The 16080-nt window shown below is 40.2% G+C and overlaps 1 protein-coding gene across 1 annotated transcript in view; it reads right to left on the bottom strand.

The window, feature by feature from the left end:
• The window catches only part of LOC106094566 (uncharacterized), a 50886-nt gene extending 35671 nt beyond the window's left edge, over nt 1-15215 (bottom strand). Inside the window, exon 1 of the mRNA XM_013261788.2 lies at nt 11807-15215. Within this exon, the coding sequence (XP_013117242.2) occupies nt 11807-14295 (2489 nt within the window). The 5' untranslated portion in view covers nt 14296-15215. The remainder of the gene's footprint in view (nt 1-11806) is intronic.
• Between the last annotated feature and the right edge of the window lie 865 nt (nt 15216-16080).

The raw sequence follows: 16080 nt of genomic DNA, 5'->3' as shown, positions 1-16080 counted from the left end.
GCGCAATTCTTATCCAATTGGGATGAAATTTTGCATGACGTGTTTTGCTATGATATCCAACAACTGTGCTAAGTATAGTTCAAATCGGTTCATAACCTGATATAGCTGCCATATAAACCGATCTTGGGTCTTGACTTCTTGAGCCTCTAGCGTGCGCAATTCTTATCCAATTGAAATGAAATTTGCACGACGTGTTTTGTTACTATGTCCAACAACAGTGCCAAGTATGGTTCAAATCGGTCCATAACCTGATATAGCTGCCATATAAACCGATCTTGGCTCTTGACTTCTTGACCCTCTAGAGGGCGCAATTTCAATCCGATTGGAATGGAATTTCGCACGACGTGTTTTGTTATGATACCCAACAACTGTACCAAGGATGGTTTAAATCGGTCCATAACCTGATATAGCTGCCATTTAAACCGATCTTGGGTCTTGACTTCTTGAGCCTCTAGAGGGCACAATTCTTATCCGATTTGAATGAATTTTTGCACGAAGTATTTCGTTATGATATCCAAAAACTGTGCCAAGTATGGTTGAAATCGGTCCATAACCTGGTATAGCTGTCATATAAACAGATCTGGGGATTTGACTTCTTGAGCTTTTAGAGGGCGCAATCCCTATCCTCTCATGACCATCAACAAACGTGTTTATTATGGTCTTAATCGGTCTATAGCCCGATACAGATCCCATATAAATCGTTCTCTCTATTTTACTTCGTGAGCCCCAATGGGCGCAATTCTTATACGAATTGGCTGAAATTTTACACAGGTCTCCAACATATAATTTAATTGTGGTCCGAACCGGACCATATTTTGATATCGTTTTAATAGCAGAGCAACTCTTTTCTTATATCCTTTTTTGCCTAAGCAGAGATGCCGGAAAAAGAACTCGACAAATGCGATCCATGGTGGAGGGTATATAAGATTCGGCCCGGCCGAACTTAGCACGCTTTTACTTTTTTTTTTTTTTTTTTTTTTTTTTTTTTTTTTTTTGATGAATAAGTAGAAAATTAATGAATGTTACTTCTAAAAATATTTTGAGATTTTTTTTTTATTTAAACAGAAAAAGAAACATGTTGAAAATGTCTGACAAGTGTTACGAATCCAATTCCACGAATATGACTGAAATAAATCATTCTAATAAACAAAATTAAAAATGTTCCAATTTCGTTTTAAAGAACAAGAACAAATTCGGAACCATATTCTACAGTAAATCAAAAATGTTCAATTACGCAAAATATTTTTCAATAACACATATGGTATTTGGATTTCCATGAGCACGTGCATATGAATTTATCTACTTGGACATTCGTTTAATTGGTAATGTTCACATGTTAGGCAGAAGATATGCTAAAATTCCAAACAATATAACAAAAATTGGTAGAAAAAGATTCAGCCGGACAAACTTATTATTATACCCTCCACCATAAGATGGGGTGTATACTAATTTCGTCATTCTGTTTGTAACTACTCGAAATATTCGTCTGGGACCCAATAAAGTATATATATTCTTGATCGTCGTGAAATTTTGTGTCGATCTAGCCATGTCCGTCCGTCTGTCCGTCCGTCCGTCTGTCCGTCCGTCCGTCCGTCCGTCTGTCCGTCCGTCCGTCTGTCCGTCCGTCCGTCTGTCCGTCCGTCCGTCTGTCCGTCCGTCCGTCTGTCCGTCCGTCTGTCCGTCCGTCCGTCTGTCTGTCGAAAGCACGCTAACTTCCGAAGGAGTAAAGCTAGCCGCTTGAAATTTTGCACAAATACTTCTTATTAGAGTAGGTCGGTTAAGATTGTAAATGGGCTATGTCGGTCCACTTTTGATATAGCTGCCATATAAACCGATCTGGGGTCTAGACTTCTTGAGCCTCTGGAGGGCACAATTCCTATTCGATTTGGCTGAAATTTTGTACAACGACTTCCCGCATGGCTTTCAATATACACATCAATTATGGACTGAATCGGTATATAGCCTGATACAGCTCCCATATAAACCGATCTCCCGATTTTACTTCTTGAGCCCATAAAGGGTACAATTTTTATTCGGATTGGCTGAAATTTTACACAACGACTTCTGCTATGATCTCCAACTTGCAGTTCAATTATTGTCCGAATCGGACGATAACTTGATATTATAACTCCAATATCCAAGCAATTCTTTCCTTTTTTCATATGTTTGCCTAAAAAGAGGTACCGGGAAAAGAACTCGACAAATGCGATCCATGGTGGAGGGTATATAAGATTTGCCCCGGCCGAACTTAGCACGTTTTTACTTTTTGACACTTGCTTTTTATACTCTACACCACCATCGTGGTACAGTGTATTATTATACCCACCACCGACGGATGGGGGTATATTCAGTTTGTCATTCCGTTTGCAACACATCGAATTATCCATTTCCGCACCCAAAAAGTATATATATTCTTGATCAGTGTAAAAATCTAAGACCATCTAGCCATGTCCGTCCGTCTGTCTGTCGAAATCATGCTACAGTCTTTAAAAATAGAGATATTGAGCTGAAACTTTTCACAGATTCTTTTTTTGTCCATAAGCAGGTTAAGTTCGAAGATGGGCTATATCGGACTATATGTTGATGTAGCCCCCATATATACCGATCCAACGATTTAGGGTCTTATGCCCATAAAAGCCACATTTATTATCCGATTTTGATGAAATTTGGGACCGTGAGTTGTGTTAGGCCCTTCTAAATCCGCCTTCAATTTGGTTCAGATCGGTGCTGATTTAGATATAGCTGCCATATAGACCGATCCTTAGAATAAGGGTCTTAGGCTCATAAAATCCACATTTATTATCGAATTTTGCTGAAATTTGGAACAATGAGTTGTCTTAGTACCTTCGATATCTTTCTTCAATTTGGCCCCCATCGGTTCAAATTTGGATATAGCTGTCATATAGACCGATCCGCCGATTTAAGGTCTTAGGCCCATAAAAGACACATGTATTATCCGATTTTGATGAAATTTGGGACAGTGAGTTGTATTAGGCCTATCGATAGCCCTCTTCAATTTGTCCCAGATCGGTTCAGATTTGGATATAGCTGCCATATAGACCGATCTCTCAATCTAAGGTCTTGGTCCCATAAAAGGCGCATTTATTGTCCAATTTTTCCAAAATTTTGAACAGTGAGTTGTGTTAGGTCCTTCGACATCTTTCTCCAATTTGTCTCAAATCGGTTCTGATTTGGATATAGCAGCGATATAGACCGATCTCTTTATTTAAGGTCTTGGGCTCATAAAAGGCGCATTCATTGTCCGATTTTGCCAAAATTTGGGACAATGAGTTGTGTTAGGCATTTCGACATCTTTCTTCAATTTGGCTCAGATCGCTTCAGATTTGAATATGGCTGTCATATGGACCGATCCGCCGATTTAGGGTCTTAGGCCCATAAAAGACATATTTATTATCCGAATTTGCCGAAATTTGTGGCAGTTAGTTGTGTTAGACCCTTCGATAGCCCTCTTCAATTTGGCCCAGATCGGTTCAGATTTGGATATAGCTGCCATATAGACCGATCTCTCGATTTAAGGTCTTGGGCCCATAAAAGGCGCATTTGTTGTCCGATTTTGCTAAAATTTGTGACAGTGAGTTGTGTTAGGCCCTTCGATAGCCCTCTTCAATTTGGCCCAGATCGGTTCAGATTTGGGTACAGCTGCGATATAGACCAATCTCCCAATCTAAGGTTTTGGGCCCATCAAATGCGCAGTTACTGTCCGATTTCGCCGCAATTCATGACAGTGTGTTGTTTTAGGCTCTTCGACATTTGTCTGAAACTTTTCCCAAATCATTCCATATTTGGATATAGCTGCCATATAGACCGATATATCGATTTAAAGTATTGGGCCCATAAAAGGTGCATTTATAATTCGATTTCACTGAGATTTCACATAGTGACTTATGTTAGGCTTTTCGATATCCGTGTCGTATATGATACAGATCGGCTTATTTTTAGATATAACTACTATAAAGACCAATATTTTGTTACACGCAATTGAACAATGACTTATACTTATATGTATTTGGTCCACATTGGAACATATTTCGATATAGCTGTTATGGGGCATAAGGTATGCATTTTTCACCGAATTTTGACGAAAGGTGGTTTTCATATGTCATTTTCATTTTCATATGTTTTAGTAAAATTGCCGTCTCTCTCTCAAGAGATTTGTATTCCCTCCACCATAGGATGGGGGGTATACTAACTTCGTTGTTCTGTTTGTAACTACTCGAAATATTCGTCTGAGACCGCATGAAGTATATATATTCTTGATCGTCGCGACATTTTATGTCGATCTAGGCATGTCAGTCGGTTTGTCCGTCCGTCCGTCTGTCTGTCGAAACCACGTTAACTTTCGAAGGAGTAAAGCTATCCGCTTGAAATTTTGCACTAATTCTTCTAATTAGTGTAGGTCGGTTGGGATTGTAAATGGGCAATATCGGTCTATGTTTTGATATAGCTGCCATATAAACCGATCTGGGGTCTTGACTTCGTGAGCCTATAGAGTGCGCAATTCTTATCCGATTGGAATGACATTTTTCATGTAGTATTTTGTTATGATATCCAAAAACTGTGGCTAGTATGGTTCAAATCGGTTCATAACCTGATATAGCTGTCATATAAACAGATCTGGGGACTTGACTTCTTGAGCTTCTAGAGGGCGCAATTCCTATCCGATTTGGCTGAAATTTTGCATGACGTATTTTATTCTTACTTTCAACAACTATGTTAAATAAGGTTCAAATCGGTCCATAACCTGATATAGCTGCCATATGAACCGATCTGGGATCTTGACTTCTTGAGCCCCTAGAGGTCGCAATTATTAACCGATTTGCCTGAAATGTTGTACGACGGATTCTCTCATGACCATCAACATACGTGTTTATTATGGTCTGAATCGGTCTATAGCCCGATACAGCTCCCATATAAATCGATCTCTCTATTTTACTTCTTGAGCCCCCAAAGGGCGCTATTCTTACTCGAATTGGCTCACATTTTACACAGGTCTCCAACATATAATTTAATTGTGGTCCGAACCGGACCATATCTTGATGTCGCTCTAATAGCAGAGCAAATCTTTCTTATATCCTTTTTTGCCTAAGAAGAGATGGCGTGAAAGAACTTGACAAATGCGGTCCATGGTGGAGGGTTTATAAGATTCGGCCTGGCCGATCTTAGCACGCTCTTACTTGTTACTATTATAGCAATGCTATTTACCATCTACACCGAATGCTGTCTAAACCGTTGCTCCTTAAGCCCATAGGGGACACATTTAGTCGCCGATATTCTCTCCTCCAAATAATCCACATGCAAACTGACTAAAATCTACAATTCCCAATAAATTTTCTACGGCCTGTCTGGGAAAATGATATTCTAAACATGGTTCTTTTTTCGAAATTATTTGTTTTTGTAAAATGATCTAAATTGCATTTCGCCCCAATTTACATTTGAATTGAGAAAAAAATTCTATAAACATATGTTTGAACCACTTTTTAACCGGCTGAATTGGAAAAAATGCTCACCAAAGAAAACACAATTCGTTACAATGTGCCGAGACGCAATGGGTGGCTGGCTACACACATATGTTTGCTGCAAATCTGTTGAAAGAAGAGAATATTTTTTCTTTTGTTTTTTTGTTTTGCATTTTAAATCGTTCTGAAATGGATAACGGCATGAGCGTGGGAATATCCGACATGCGAAAATGGGATTTGTTTTATCTGCCGAACTTGTTTGTTTGCATTCAAAGCTGGCCGGTCGGCAGTCGCAAGCAGATGATGTGGGGTGGAAAATAAGGAATTTCAACAAAACATTCTTCTTTCGATAAGTATGATTTGACTATGAAATTTGGCACGTTCCATCCACCGAAGACACCGTATCAGAGTGCGGGAGCGAAGCAAAACAAAAAGATGAGCAAAAAAATGACGAAAATTTTTATTTATATTTGCAGCATACACATATCTATTTTATTTATACAAATAAATGCTTGGATATGTGTGTGCTTATTTTTCATTTTTTTTTTTGGCTTAAGCTTTTCAGTTTTGTTATTTAATAGAGATGGGTTTTTTTTTCGAAGAAAATCGAAAAGTGATTCACATCACCAGTACACATCTCTATTGTCTATTATTTTATGGACTAATTTTTAAAATTCGAAATTAATAGAGCAACAATATATTGTAGTAATAGGTTTGGATTATACGTACACTACATGGAAATGAACACACATATCAATTTGGTTGTGTGTATTAGTGCATGTGTTCTTGAAATCGGCGCCTCCACAGCGAACTCCCACACACACAATTGGACATATTTTCAAGCAAGAACAACAAACATAGGATGCAGGAAAAAGTGTGTTAGTGGTACTTGAATAATTAGAAATGATTTATGGAAAATCGGAAAACATGGTTATTGAAACAGAAAAAAAAAAAACAATTTTAGCTAAGCAATGAGCTCAAAATTTCACCAGATTGCCTTTTTGAGGATTAATGTTGATATTAAAATCTTTTTAAAACTTAACAAGTAAAAAGGCGTTAAGTTCGGCCAGGCCGAACTTTGGATACCCACCACCTCGGGTATATATGTAAACAACCTTTCATCAAAATTCGGTGAAAATTTCATACCTTATGTCCCATAGCAGTTATATCAAAATATGTTCCAATTTGGACCAAATACTAATAAGTGCAATAGCTATATCTAAAAATAAACCGATCTGAACTATATATCGAAAAGCCTAACATAAGTTACTGTGTCAAATTTCAGTGAAATCGGATTATAAATGCGCCTTTTATGCGGCCAAGACTTTAAATCGAGATATCGGTCTACATGGCAGATATATCCAAATCTGGATCGATTTGGGCCAAGTTGCAGAAATATTTCAAAGAGCCTAACACAAACATTGTCCTAAATTTCGGCGAAATCGGACAATAAATGCCCCTTTTATGGCCCCAAAACCTAAAACCTAGAAATCGGTCTATATGGCAGCTATATCCAAATATGAACCGATCTGTGCCATATTTCAGAAGTATTTCAAGGGGCTTAACTTTACTCACGGTCCAGAATTTCGGCGACATCGGTGAATAACTGAGCATTTTATGGGCCCAAAACCTTAAATCAAGAAATTGGTCTATATGGCAGCTGTATCCAAATCTGAACTGATCTGGGCCAAATTAATGTAGAATGTCGAAGGGCCTAACACGACTCACTGTCCCAAACTTCAGCAAAATCGGATAATAAATGTGGCTTTTATGGGCCTAAGGCCCTAAATCGAAAGATCGGTCTATATGGCAGCTATATCCAAATCTGCACTGATCTGGGCCAAATCGACGAAGGATGTCGATGGGCCTAACACAATTCACTGTCCCAAATTTCATTAAAATCGGATAATAAATGTGGCTTTTGTGGGCCTAAGACCCTAAATCGGAGGATCGGTCTATATGGAAGCTATATCGAAATCTGAACCGATCTGGACCATATTGACGTAGAATGTCGAATGGCTTAACACAACTCACTGTCCCAAATTTCAGCGAAATCGGATAATAAATGTGGCTTTTATGGGCCTTAGACTCTAAATCGGAGGATCGGTCTATATGGCAGCTATATCAAGATATAGTCCGATATAGCCCATCTTCGAACTTAACTTGCTTATGGACAAAAAACAATCTGTGCAAAGTTTCAGCTCAATATCTCTATTTTTTAATATAGGGTGATTTCATCAGACAGACGGACCGGCGGATGGACAGACGGACGGACATGGCTAGATCGTCTTAGATTTTTACGGACCGGCGGATGGACAGACGGACGGACATGGCTAGATCGTCTTAGATTTTTACGCTGATCAAGAATATACATACATTATAGAGACGGAAATGGATATTTCGATGTGGTTATCAAATTCGTTTTTTAGTCTCAAATACTTTTCATTTGAGTCACATATTGGAATGGTCGAAAAATTGTTACCCTTTAGGGGGTGTTTTGGGGAAGGGGTGATGCCCCAAATACATGGTCCTATATTTGGAAGTCAAATTCGTACTCTACTCCCAAAATTGCTGTTTGTGTGTTATTTTTGGAAAGGGGTAGACCCCCAAAAAATTGGTCCCGAAAGTGGGTACCAATTATTGCTCTACCCCCCAATACCTTCCATTTAAGCTCCACATTGACAAGGTCGGTAAATATGCCCGATTTAGAGGTGTTTTGGGTATTGGGGTGGTCCCCAAACACTAAACCCGGAAAATATATCAGCAACATGCTCTATTCTCATATATCTATATATCACTTATTGGAACCCCATATTGCCATTGCCCTCAAAATGGGAAACAAATTCGTTTTCTAATCTCATTTAAACTCCTTATTGCAAAAGTCAGCAAATATGTCCCTAAAAACTATGAATATTTAGTTCCACTCTCTTTAAGACCCAAATTGTCTTGATGAGCAAATACGTCCTATTTGGGGGTGGTGCGACGTTCCCTAGACTGTTGGTCCCTAATGTTGATATCGGATACGTGGCCTACTCCCAAATACCTTTAATTTGAGCCCCATATTTCCATAGTCGGCAAACATGACCGGCTTGGGGGTTGTTTTGGGGGATGGGCGGCCACTCAGTGAGTCGTCGGTATATATGTCCGATTTAGGGGTGTTTTGGCGGTTTGGGTGGTCCCCCAAACACTGGGTCCGACAATTGGATATCAGATACATTTTCTAATCTTAAATACCATTCATTTGAGTCCCATATTGTCGTGATTGGTCTAAATATATGTTTGGTAGGTTTTAGAGTGGGGCAGCCCCCCTTGGTACCCCATCCGAAATTTGGATACCAAATTTTTATTTTTAGGGTACTATATGCGAGCACACAAAATTTCGCTTAAACCACTCACATCGCTCCCCTTCAAATATCAAAAAATGTATTACCCTATTTTCACCACGGGATCATTATGCACCATCAGTGAAAATTTCAAGAAAATCGGTTCAGTCGTTTCCATAAGGAACACACAAGCAATGATTTTATACCCACCACCGTAGGATAGGGGGTATGTTCATTTAGTAATTCCGTTTGCAACACATCGAAGTATTAATCTCCGACCCTACAAACTATAAACACTTCGGATCGTCGTAAAATTCTAAGACGATTTAAGGATATCCGTGTGTCTGTCAGTCTATCCGTCCGTCTGTTGTAATCACTCTACAGGCTTCAAAAATTGAGATATGGCTCAGACGTATCTGAGCCAAATTTCTTTTTGGATACCCATCACCTCGGGTATATATGTAAACACCCTTACGTCACAATTATTTTTCAAATTTCAAAAAAAACTGGTAATAGATAAAGTTTTTATGAGCTTCAGACCCTGAACCGGCATATCGGTCTATATGACAGCTATATCTAAATGCAGACCTATTCTTACCATATTTGGGTCGGACGGGGGTGGCCTAAAACTACTCACTGTTTCAAATTTCAGTGAAATTGGATAAAAAATGCTTTTATGGGCTTCAAACCCTTTATCGGTAGATCGATCTATATGGCAGCTATACCTAAATATAGTCCGATCCAAACCATATTTGGGGCAGATGTCAAGAGCTACTACTACTGTTTCAAATTTTGGCAAAATCGGAGTATAAATAGGGCTTTTATGGGCTCCAGACCCTTCATCGAGAGATCGGTCTATATGGCAGCTATAAAATTTTCTCCGATTTGAACCATGTTTGGGTCAGATGTCGGGAGGCCTAAAACTATCCACTGTTTGAAATTTCAGCAAAATCGGATGACAAAAAAAGTTTTTATGGGCTTTAAACCTTTTATCAGAAAATTGGTCTATTTAGTAGCTATATCCAAATATGGTCCGATTTGGCCCGTTCAAGAACTTAACCAGCGTGCAGCAAAAAGACGTTTCTCCGACACCGCCGCCCACATTGGCGCTACAGCAGCTGGTGAGGTAAGCAAAACAGACAATAAATGAGGTACTAATAGGGTGCGATGCGAACTCTTTCCACATTTCGTAGGGTAGTATCAACATTAATAAGAGTGGCCAAGGCCTAGCAGGGGGCATTTGATTGTCACTCCTATGTGTGATCACCATAAATAACCTATTACGGATGCTGGCTTAGGAGGGATTTGACCCAGTCTGTTACGCAGACGATGTAATAATACTTCTTAGGGATAAGGATGCGAATCAGCTATTCAGAAGGGCCGAATGGGTCTTACAGAAGCAAAAACCTGCCTGTTCACGAGAAAGACGAAGGTGGGCCAATTTGACGCACCACGTTTCCTCGATAGAACGATTTCGAAATGTGACAAGGTCATATACCTTGGTGTGATCTTAGAAAGGAAACTTAAATGGAAGTGTTACATTAAAGTGTGTAATGAGAAGGCAAGTCTTGAATTGACGGAACTCTGGTATTGTCATCTGGGAGACCATGCTATACAGATGAATCAAAGTTAGAGGACAGAGTGTGCCTGGGAGTCTACATTGAGAACCCAGGAACTGAGATCTCTTTTCGACTACCTGACCATAATACGGCCCTGCAGGCGGAGATCCGGGCGATCACGGAGTGCGTGGGGTGGTGTTAACGCGAGGATGTCGAGTGTTAACGCGAGGATGTCGAGCGTTATCGCGAGGACGTCAAGTGTTAACGCGAGGACGTCGAGTATGACTTTACGGACAGTAAAATGGGCATAAGGGGAATAACAACCAGGAGTGTAAGGAATAGTTTAACGCCTTCTTTGACGATGGCACAATCCACATTGTTCGGTTGAAGGGCAATAGCGGATTAAGGGGGATTGAAAGGGTAGATGATTTGACAATAACGGCCAGAGGACTGCCGTCAATAAACTTGGTTAACCCGAAGCTTTTCAGTTTGACGGAGTCCGAGTCAAGGACGTGGTTGACGTAGATCATGTAACACTGTAAAACAGCGAAACGGTCGGTAGGATAACGAAAATCCTATTGGAGATCCGGATCGTGAGACGAGGCTATTACTAAAAGGAAGTAAGAAGGAGGTCAAAGCTGTCATAGTGGATCACATAGGACTACGAGCTTATCTATGCAAAAGAGGTGCGGCAAGTGATAGCATGTGTAGGGCATGTGGGGAAGACGATGAGATGTTGGAGCAAATATATATATATTGCCCGGCTTTCGCGGCTAACAGATGCCGGCACTTAGGTGGGGATACAATACCAGATATAAACCAACTTTCTGGCGTGGTATGGCAAACAATTAGGGATTTTTTAAATAGCACGGAATTCCTGACTTATTTTTTTCTTTTTCGAGAATACTTTTTAGTATTTAGAGCTCATAACAAGCCGATTACTGACTTAGGTCCATAGTGGCATGGGTAAAAAAAACGTCCGTGCCATATTTGAAGGTGGTTGGATGAAAACTCGTATATAGACTTTGTACTCAAATTTACAGGGACAGACGGACATATCTTATCAATGGGTATATCTCTCTCTCAATGGAGTGTTAGAAAAATGCACAAAGTTATAATATTAAGGTAGCGATTTAGGGCCTTATTCACAAAACTTATTGTAGATTTGAAATAGATCCATTTTACACATTTCATTTATAGAACTGTCAAATAAACCTATTTTAAGACTTCACAAAGTTTTGTGAATAAGACCGTTAGATTATAAAAACCCATTTTAGATTATACTGAAGCATTTTGGACTGGCTATTAAATAACCGGCTATGACGAACTATAGAAGTTAGATAATCCTTAATAAGATGATTCTTACCGAAATCGGAATTACAAAAATATTTAAAAATATGATTGCTGCCACTTTTCCCATTCTATTTTCAATGACATAAAAACTTACTTCATTTTCTCAGCTTCAAAATCACTTTGTCTGCTGCTGGCAGTGCTAAAGGTAGGAAACTCCGTGACATCCTCAATAATTTCGATGGTCGCTTTGCCACTGCCCACAACGCTATCATCCACGCATTGTTTTCTGGGCGAAGAACGATCGCTGCTACTGGCACCCTCCACATGGATGGGAATGAAGTGAACATTGCCCATAGAATTGCCAGTGGCGCCATTTATGTTGATAATGTCACGATCTGCAGCACCTGAGGAGGCAGCATCTGAAGAATTGCCACTGTTAGCCCCATTACCAGATGAATTGCTACAAGAGTTTGTTGACTCGACAACAACATCGGGCAAACTTATGCTCTCGATGCACACAAAACGTTCAGAGGGATCGAGGAATTCGGGTGTTTCAACAAAATCAATAAAATCTTCGCACTGCATTAGAGTTTCTTCGCAGTCTGTGGAGCTGCCGTCGCGTACAAAGTGCATTTGTTGGTGTTGTTGTTGCTTCATAGAGTTATTTGGTTGTTGCCCTTGAGGCATATTGGTAGTGTTGGCCGTGGCACTGCTGTTGTAGCGCACCTCCCCTTGTGCGGTGTTATTATTTATAAAACGGCTATTTGTGGATGCCACTGATTCTCCCATGCCTGAATCGGGAAAGCTGCTGCTTAAATTAGATTCGGTGCTATTATTGCTGATATCGAAGTTCTTGGCATGCCGTTGCCTATCTGGACTAAGAGATGCTGAGTTAAGGCGGCGAAATTCATTGTCAAGGTTGCCAGGGCTACCATAACGAGAGGCTAAGGCTGCTGCAGCTTGGGCACTTGCTTGCGTTCTCTGAGGCGGCAATGGACCCTCATCGGAAACATTGCCCTCATCATCATCATCATCGGTTACCACCTCTTCATCTTCATCATCGTCGTCTTCCTCATCGTCTTCGTCATCATCTTCGTACTCCTCCTCCTCCTGTTCGGGTACATCTTCCAACTTTGCATAGTTGTAACGCATTTGTGAGTACACTGACGTTGGCGAAGGAGAACGGTAAGATGAGGGCGATGACGGTGATGGTGGCGATGGACTTGTGGCATTGACCTTTGGCGACGATGGCATCGAAGAAGATGTTGGTGTTGTTGATCGTGGTGGTAGTGGTGGTGGTGGTGTTGATGCCGTCTCAAAATATTCCTCTTCTTGGCCTTTGCCATGGCCAGTGAAATTTCGAGGCACATTTTCGTAGTCGCAATCATAAACTTCCTCTTTCTCATTTGGCCTCTGAGGGGCAGGGGCGCGGCTATTGGCACTACAATCGGACACAGTTATTGTGGGCAGAGGGGGTGATTGATATCGACCGGCACCATTAGTTGAGCCGTTTGACGCAGCTATATGGTTGTTGTTGGTTTGTGCCGACGCAGCCCTTGGAGGTAAAGGTGATTCGCGAAATTCCCGCACATTTGTGGTGCTGGATGATGGGGTGGAGGCGGCTGCCTCCCCACCTTTGGTATTTTTTTGTCCCATTGCTGGGGAATCTGCAGTTGTTGTTGTTGTTGTTGATGTCGGATACGATTGATTTATTATTAAGACGCGATTACTTTCACATACCGTTGTCTTTGTCGTCGCTTCGTTCAATTGACCATCACCATCGTCCGCTATTCGTTTGTTTTCCTGCTCGTTGTGGTCCGTTACTTGCGCGATCGCGGCACTAACGTTTTGCTCGATGACCGGAGAACGATTAATGTAATGAGGCTGCTCGCACTCACCGTTACTCAGTTGTTGCACACCACCATACTCTTCTCTTTGCTGAAGAGATGGTTCATATCGGCTCTCACCATGGAGAGCAAAATTTGCCAATTTTTCTTGGCTCTGCACTTTGGCTGAATTACTGTTGACTTTCTCGGGAGTTTCCGCTCGCTGAGCAGGAAGAGAATGGCTGTTGTGGTTGGCGTAGTTGCTGTTGACTTGGCTGAAATCTGTGGGGCTATTATTAGACATAGTCATTTGATAAGTGTGTGTAGTGGTAAAGGCGGCCGCGGCGGCTGAGGCATTGGCGGGGTCGCCGCTCGTCTCAAGGTGCGATTTAATGGCTAGTCCCCCGCCTGCTGCAAGGGGACCATTGATTATGGGATTGGCATCATCATGGCCATAATCATCATTACTTTTATTATTATGGCCGTAACTTTCAGATATTTTGGAGGGCGTTTGGGGGTATTGGTCGAAGTTTTGGTTCACATCATCACCATTGGTGCTGCCGCTACCGCTGCCGCTGTCTTCGTTGATGGCTGCAACAGGTGCATCTGTGGCATTTGTTGACTGCATTGGCGGATTGTGGCAACTAAAAATCTGAGGGTGCTGTTCTTGCTGCTCTTGATTAAATAAATGTTGTTTTTGATGCTGATGCAGCTGCTGCTGCAGCTGTTGCTGAGGAGTTTGGGGGAACGCTTGCTGCTTTTGTGCACTTTGTAAATGTTGATGGCGATTTCGATTGTGATTACGTCCACGCGCCATATATACGTAATATTTTCCTATCGATAATTACTTCCTGCAAAATGGTCTTTGGCTCTGTTTGTACTTGAATGGCATATAGACTTTTTTAAAATTTCGCTGCTAATGGAAATTTCCCAAAATAATTTTGAACACTCTTTTGTTTTGCACACACCACACATTCATTATTTTATGGCTTCAAAAATGCTGCTGTTGCTTGACACTGAATATTCTGATAATTGAAAATAATAATAATTTGCTTTGATATTTTTTGGCAATCATTTCCAATGGTTCACATTTTTCACTTTTGGTTTTTTTCGTTTTTTTTTTGCAATTGTCAGCAAACACCTGACATTTTTTTGGTGCTCTTTAGGCCCTAAATGGCCATTTTCATTTGAACAACTATTATATCTATGCCCATCAGGCTGTCCACGTTTAATTATTCTCGGAATTGGCTGCAGACCGTGTTGCCTAAATTTTCTTTCTCGACTGCAATCAGAAAATTTCGTGGATCGTGTATGTCGTTCAGCTATCTTTAGGATTTTCTTATTCCCTCATGCAAAAAATAAAAAAAAAACAATTCGAAATTCTTGTATTCTTGTTTTAGTTTTTTTTTTCTTATTTTTTAGTTCAAATTCGTTTTAACCACCTCTATCGATTGTTCATTGATTCGCTTTGATTAGTGATTTGTTTTTATTATTTTTTTTTCCTATTTTATTCTTTTTGCTTAGCTTAGTTCTGGTATGCCGCGGTGATTCCCGTTTAATTTTGTTAAAAAAAATGTCTATAGCTATTTCGCTGATATTATCTATAGATGATGCTATATGGTTGGCGTTGTGCTTCTTCTACTTCTTATTTTTCCACATAAAAATGTTCGCCAATTCGTTAAATATACACAAGAAACCACAAAACACATTAGGTTTGTGCCACCACTGCCATTCGGCCTGTTCGTTTCGACTATACTGTTGAGTGTTATAAAACATTGCCAGCATTAATCTTAGAAAAGTTTATTCTAAACAATACCCAGCAAACAAAAAATGGATTTATCCACAATAGAACTCTATCGATGTGCTCTTTTTTACAGAAATCTTAACAATTTATGGATATCTAGACCTTTTTATGCCCACTACCGAAGGATGGGAGTATATTCATTTTGTCATTCCGTTTGCAACACATGGAAAAAATCATTTCCGACCCTATAAAGTATATATATTCTTGATCAACGTAAAAATCTAAGACGATCTAGCCATGTCCGTTCGTCTGTCCGCCCGTCTGTCTGTTGAAATCACGCTAGAGTCTTTAACTAGTAAGGAAGGGCAAAAGTCGGGCGGTTCCGACTGTATAATACCCTACACCTACCCTATAAGTACAATGTGGGACCTATATCCAATTCTGAACCAATTTTGATGGACCTCGGCGTGCAAATATGGTCAAACTGTAAAAACTATGGTTGACAAATGACAACATTATGGCAAATAACCCAAAATCTGGCGAACGTATATATGGGAGCTATATCTCATTCTGAACCGATTCCGAACAAACTTCTCAGATTATGTCGTAGTCGTCGAGGAAGGCGTTGTGCAAAATTTTGGCAAGATGGGCCAATAAATGCGCCTGCAGTGGCTCTCAAAGTGAAAATCGGGCGATATACATATATGACAGCTATATCTAAATCTGAACCGATTTCTATGAAATTCACCAGTAATATTGAGAGTCATAAGAAAATTCCTCCAGCAAAATTTCTACAAATTCGGATAACAAATGATCACTTTTTTGCAATATTTCCCAAAATTAGACGAACATATATAT

The sequence above is a fragment of the Stomoxys calcitrans genome, chromosome 2, assembly GCF_963082655.1.
Source record: "Stomoxys calcitrans chromosome 2, idStoCalc2.1, whole genome shotgun sequence".
In the NCBI taxonomy this organism is placed as follows: Eukaryota; Metazoa; Arthropoda; class Insecta; order Diptera; family Muscidae; genus Stomoxys; species Stomoxys calcitrans.
The sequence above is the reverse complement of the archived record's forward strand: the minus strand, read 5'-3'. Positions and strand labels throughout refer to the sequence as shown.